The sequence below is a fragment of the Mustela nivalis genome (genome assembly GCF_964662115.1).
Source record: "Mustela nivalis genome assembly, chromosome: 10".
In the NCBI taxonomy this organism is placed as follows: Eukaryota; Metazoa; Chordata; class Mammalia; order Carnivora; family Mustelidae; genus Mustela; species Mustela nivalis.
The window spans coordinates 22,497,029-22,503,028 of NC_139029.1; the positions used below are offsets into that span (position 1 = coordinate 22,497,029).

General features: G+C 49.4%; 1 protein-coding gene across 1 annotated transcript in view; it reads right to left on the minus strand.

Annotated features, from left to right (window-relative positions):
• PEF1 (penta-EF-hand domain containing 1) overlaps positions 1-5,505 on the minus strand; it is a 17,607-nt gene extending 12,102 nt beyond the window's left edge. The window contains exon 1 of the mRNA XM_082685770.1: positions 5,094-5,505. Within this exon, the coding sequence (XP_082541896.1) occupies positions 5,094-5,117 (24 nt within the window). The 5' untranslated portion in view covers positions 5,118-5,505. The remainder of the gene's footprint in view (positions 1-5,093) is intronic.
• Between the last annotated feature and the right edge of the window lie 495 nt (positions 5,506-6,000).

Consider the following 6,000-nt stretch of genomic DNA (forward strand, 5'->3'; position numbering starts at 1 on the left):
TCCTTTTGAGACTTTTTCCAAGAGCATTTCATGTTGATCAACACAAGATTGTGAAAGAAAAAAAGAGAGAAAGAAAGAGAAAGAGAGAGAGAGAGAGAGAGTTCAGCAATCACGATTTCTGAAACATCACAGAAAACTATCCGTGGGACTCTTTCGGCCCCCAAGATTTTATTTTTAAGCAATCTCCACACCCAATGTGGGTCTCAAACTCAATCCTGTGATCAGGAATTGCAAGCTTGGCACATGCTGCCAACAGAGCCCGCCAGGCGCTCCTCCCTGGGTCTTTACCGATCGCTCATAAACTACATTTGCTCTACTGGGGTCAGGGGGGGGCAATTAACATTTTCCGGAAGCTCTGCCAGGTGCTTCCGGTTCAGCGGTTCCCACTGATGCTGTCTTGTTAGGGAAGTGCTATTACCCCCATGTCACAGATGAGAAAGTTAAAGCACAGTTTCCCAGGACGCCTGTGATGAATGACGCAGCTAGAATGGGTGAGCTGAGATTCAAAACTGGGCCTCTACTCTACTACCCTCCCCTGTGTTCACTCAACCATGACCGAACAAGGACTGTCCTCAATGTAACTGTCAGACATGATGGATTTCTACAATGGACAGGGCTGAAGGGGGAAGGGCTGGATTAGGCGATCTTTCAGAGGTTCTGAGCCCGGGAATCAGGGAGAAGCGGAGGAATCGTACTCTTTTCTTTCCGCAGCACCTAGACCCGATCTGAGAGCCACAGGACTGTGAGAGATCTGAGAGCCTCCAGTCCAGCCACTCAGGAGAGGACGGAATCTCTGCAGCACCTTCTTGAATCTGCTTGCATGCCATGCCTGCAAGGGGTGGGGGACTCACCTCCTCCTCAATAACCCACTCAGGAAGTTCTCTATTTTCTTTGGGCGCAAGGGGTCTTCCTTCTGCCCCCAAGACCTTCGTGAGGTTCAGAGGTATCAAAGGTTGCCCTGTGCGGAGCCCTGATGGGGAAGGGAATAGGCCATCTTGCAAAAAGAGGCCTGTCTCTGGAGCTGCCCCTCAAGTTTCGGGTGGAGGAGGCGAACACACATTTAAGGGGTTAAACAATCAAGAAGACAGGCGTGGTTTGGGCATTCACCAGCAAAGCCTCCTAAAATATTTAAAGGCCAGAAACCTGCAGCCAATAGACAGTGGGCCAAGAACTGCCCCAAGACTTCAATTACCGCCTGGATGCTGACATTCCGAAATCCTTCTGTCCAGCGCCATCTCTCCTGAGCTGCAGACCCACATATCCAACAACCTCCTGGACCTTCTCTCCAAATCTATTCCTACCTCTGTGTCCCCATCTCAGTGAGTGGTACCTCCCACCCAGTCCCCCAAACCTGAAGCCCTAGTGCTCTCCCGGGCACCTCCTCTTTCTTCCCCACTACCCCAATTTCTCTCTCCAAGTTCTCTCAATCCTACCTCCTAAACGCTTTCAAATCCTTTTTCACCAGGCCCCCATACTCTCTAATCAAGGGTACTTCATCAGCTTTGAGACGAGTCTCCCTGTCTCCAGGGTCTCCTGCTTCAGTCCATTCTCACAGTGCCCCCACGGTACCAGCTCCAAAGCACAAATGAGACAAGCGTCTTCTACGGCTCCCTCATTAGTCAGGATGAAGTCCACACTCCCCCCAAAGGCATACAAAGTCCTTGAGGGTCTGGCCCTTGCTTACTGTTCTGGTGTCATTGCTTAGCCCTTTCCCCTTCTTCACTCCGTATTGATCTCCTGAAATCCCTCTAAAATACTGGGCTCCCATTTGCTGACCTTTGTGCGTGCTCTCCCCTCTACTTTCTTCACTCAGCTAATGCCTACTGGTGATTCAGCTTTTGGCTTATGTCACCTCCTTTAAGAAGGCTTCCTCCCCCCCAGACTTAGTCAGGCGTCCCTCCTGTGCTGTCCTAGTGCCTTACACTTACTCCCATCTAGCATTTATCACAATGATTCCACGATTTGTCTATCTGTATCATTCTTTCCTTGGAGTATCTACTATATGTCCAACACCACGCCAAGCACCTTACATGGGTTATCTCCTTTAATCTTTACATAACTCTTATACTCTTATGACCCCACTTTAAAGAAGGGAAAACTGAGGCTTGGAATTTGGCAAGGAATTTCTGCAAGGAAGTGGCAGAGCAGGGACGTGCAGCCAAATCTCTCAGTCTCAGAGACCAAGCTCTCAATCACCGAAACCCATCCAGCTGGCTCTCCCACCCAGGACCAAAGGTTACTTGAGTTTCACTGCTCCAACCCTCAGTCCATGCTCAAGGACTCCAGGGCTGGAGGCAGTGGAAAATTCGAGTTTTGACTCCTAACAGTAGGTTGCAATCCTGCAGGACTATGTTCTGGGTAGAAAGGAGGGAGCACTAAGCCTTTGGATGCTTTGAAACAACCCAGCATTTCCTGGGAATACCCTGGACCAGGAGCTACACAAGTGGTCCGGGTATGTTGTGTGTTTGGGTGAGGGGGAATAAAAGCGTTTCTTCTTCTATTCTAGACACCTTTCTCTCCATGCTCCTTTCCAGTATTTCACTCTGAGCAGAAGCCCAGGCCATGTGGCCTAACAGCCATCAAAACAGCAAGGGCTGCCACTAGGCACTGGCACACACTTGGTATCAATAATGTGCCAAGCTCGCTACAAGCTTTATCAGCTTGTCTTCATGTCAGCCCTATGAAGTATTACTCCTCCCTTTTTAAAGGTGAGGAAACTGAGGCTTGGAGCCCATAGATGGTTTGTCCAAGGCATGCAACTATTAAGTGCTAGAATTAGGATACTGTCCAGTATCCAACCTGGAAGTTCAAGCTCTTAATTTCTATGTCACTGCCTCTAAGATGCATACAAAATACCCCCAGAAGCTTACTATGATGTAGATTCCTGGACGCTTCCTGGGTATAAAATAGGTCTGAAGTGGAACCCAAAAATGTGCTTTTTTTTTTTTTTTAAAGATTTATTTATTTATTTGTGGGAGAGAGTGAGACAGGCAGGCGCAGAGGGAGAAGCAGAGCGAATCCCAAGCAGACTCTGGGCAGAGCGCAGAGCCCAACACAGGGCTCGGGCTCACAACCCTGAGATCATGACCTGATCCAAAACCAAGTCAGACACTCAAATGACGAGGCCATCGGTGCCCCCAAAAGTGTGCTTTTAAAGCTCCTAGGTGATTCTGATACAGACCATCCAATGCACCATGGCAATGTTTTTCCAAACTGTGTTCCTCAAGAACACTAGTGTTACCAAAAAATGATCAGAAATTTTAGAAAAAGGTGGTGGGGATGGGAAGCAGTTCTGTGGCTAAGTAAGTTTAAGAAATACCACATATTCTATCCCTCTCTAGCAGATTTACAAGGCATGTTAACAAATTATGAATTCTGAGATGCCTCATGTTGAACGAACTTAGCCAGCTGTATTTCACAAAGTATTTTCCAAACTAACTTAACCACAGAATCCTCCTTGATTAGCAATACCTATTAACATTTCATAAGACCCAACAAATGCAATGGAGCTTCAGAAGCCCTGTTAGGCTGTACTTCCTTCTAACCTCAGCCCGTGCTAGCCTCTTTTTGTCTACTCTGCTAAGTATGCAATGAAAGGAGTTCTAAGTTCCAGTCCTAGCCTCACTCCCTCACTTGCTATACTGTGACCTTGGGCAAGCTGCTTAACCTCTTTGGGCTCCTTCCCCAGCTATAAATTGGGGATAATAATCTCTGCTAGCATGTTTATGGGGTCTTCCTCACTGAGATTAAAAAGGTCCAAATCCAAAAGCCACAAAGGGCTTCACTCCCTCACGATTCTTATGGCATGTGACTATACTCTGTTGAGCACTTTCTAATATCCCATATAATTTTGCTTTCCAATTTTCCCTGCACGGGTTTTATCTCCTAAATTAGTACGATCTTGGGCAAATCAGGAGCCCTCCCTGGGGTTCAGTTTCTTAAAATAAAGGTACTATTTTGAGGTCCCTCCTGGCACTGACCTTCTAGGGAGTCTAGAAAAAAATCCAAATACTAAAATACTCTTACACTCTTAGAAGTACCAAATGCGGGCACCTGGGTGGCTCAGTAGGTTAAAGCCTCTGCCTTCAGCTCAGGTCATGATCCCAGGGTCCTGGGATTGAGCTCCGCATCAGGCTCTGCTCAGCAGGGAGCCTGCTTCCTCCTCTCTGCCTGTCTCTCTGCCTACTTGTGATCTCTGTCTCTCAAAAAAAAAAAAAAAAAAAAAAAAAAAAAGAAGGACCAAATGCTTTACAAGCATGACGTCATTACTATTCATGACAGCACTCTGAAATAGACCCTATTATTGGGCCCAGTTTTCAAGAGGGGTTGAAGCTTAGACTCACAACAGCAAAATACCCTGTTTAATGGAACTATGGAAGTGATGAAGCCAAGGTGTGAACCTTCTTCTGACTCCAAGCTGAACTTAACCACTCTACCGATCTGTCATCCAACAAAGGATTCAGACCACAGAATCACCTTGCTGTGTTCTTGGCAGGATCAACATGGGCTGGGGAGTGGGAAGAGGTATTTGCTGACGACTTCCGGGTTCTGCTGCCTGCCCGGAGACTTCGGGTTAAGTTCGTGTCTTCTCTGGATTTCACTTTTCTTATGAGTGAAACGGAGGTGTCAGACTAAGTAAACAAGGACACTCGAGGAACCTGCGGAAACCACAGATTCTCCTGATGATTCGCATGCAGTATGTCAGGGGCGTATTTTTATCAGACGCCCCGAAAGATGCCGACGAAACCAGTGTTCTCAATGTTCTGTTGACTTCGATGAGCCCGCCGGGAGTCCCCGCGGGAGTCCTGAGAAGGTGTGGGGTCCCGGCGGAGCCCAGCCTGATTACGTGGGGTTCAAGGTCCCCAAATCCCCGCCGGCGCGACGTCAGAGGGGGCGCGACGCGACCTCCCAGACCTGTAGTCTGCGTGACGTTTGACAGGCGCGACCGACCAGCCCTTTCGCTTTCTCTGCCGCCCGAGACCTCGCTGAAGGTGGAAGGGCTCGGAGAATGCCAGGAGAAAGCAAAGCGGGGCCCAGGCCTGGACTCGGCAAGGTCCCTACTTGAAATCGCCCGCCGCCCCCAACACACTCACCTGCCCGTAGGGGTAGCTGGCCATGGCGACTCGACGTCACACGTCGGCGAGGGGCGGGGCTTCCCAGTCCTGTGCCTGCCCCGCCTGGGCCTGGGGTGTGGTCTCGCTTATGATTGGATATGCACCGCTGTCAATCTTGGACGCATGGGTCGACGGAAGTGACGTTTAGGGCGGTGGTCGGGGCCTCAGGGAGAGACCCGAGGTGCCAAGGCTTGGGTGAAGGTTTCCGGAAATCTCCTTCGCTTACGGGTGGGGCTGTTCCTCCGTTTTCTGCCCAAGCGTAGGCCCCCAGGGCTGCTCAAGCCCGGGTACTTAGTGAGAAGCTTGGGTCGGTTGCTGTAGCGGTGGCCATGTTTTAACCTGGCAAATGGGACGCCTGATAGTGGGTAGTTACAGTCGTCACTGTAAGTTTCCGCCCGCCGGAGGAGGGCCCAGCGGTTGCCGTGACAACCGGGCACCGATTTAGGCCTCCTAGACAGGAACGAGGGAAGGACGGAAGTACCTCGCTCTAATGTCGAGACGCCTGTTAGTAGCTTTAGAGTGAGATTCGTGGTCTTTCGAGAGGAAAATCCCAAACATCAGAGTGGGAGGAAAATTAGATCATCTGGGGTATCTTCTCATAAAACGAGGATACTGTGGTCCAGAGAGGCAGTGATTTGCCGTAATTCACAGTAGTTTGGGGGCAGAGATGGCCTAGAACTGGTGTCAATGGATGTCCAGTTCTCAGCAGGGAAGTCTTGACTAGTCCCCGAAGTAAGTCCAATTCTGGTTGCTGAGTGACCACATACAGTCATACACTTGCTCTTGGTTCAGGCTCTGCACTTGTTGCATGCTTATCTAATTTGTTAAGTTCTTCCTTTGGGGCATACATTGTATGTGGTTTTGCTGGTCCTATCCCCTGCACCTA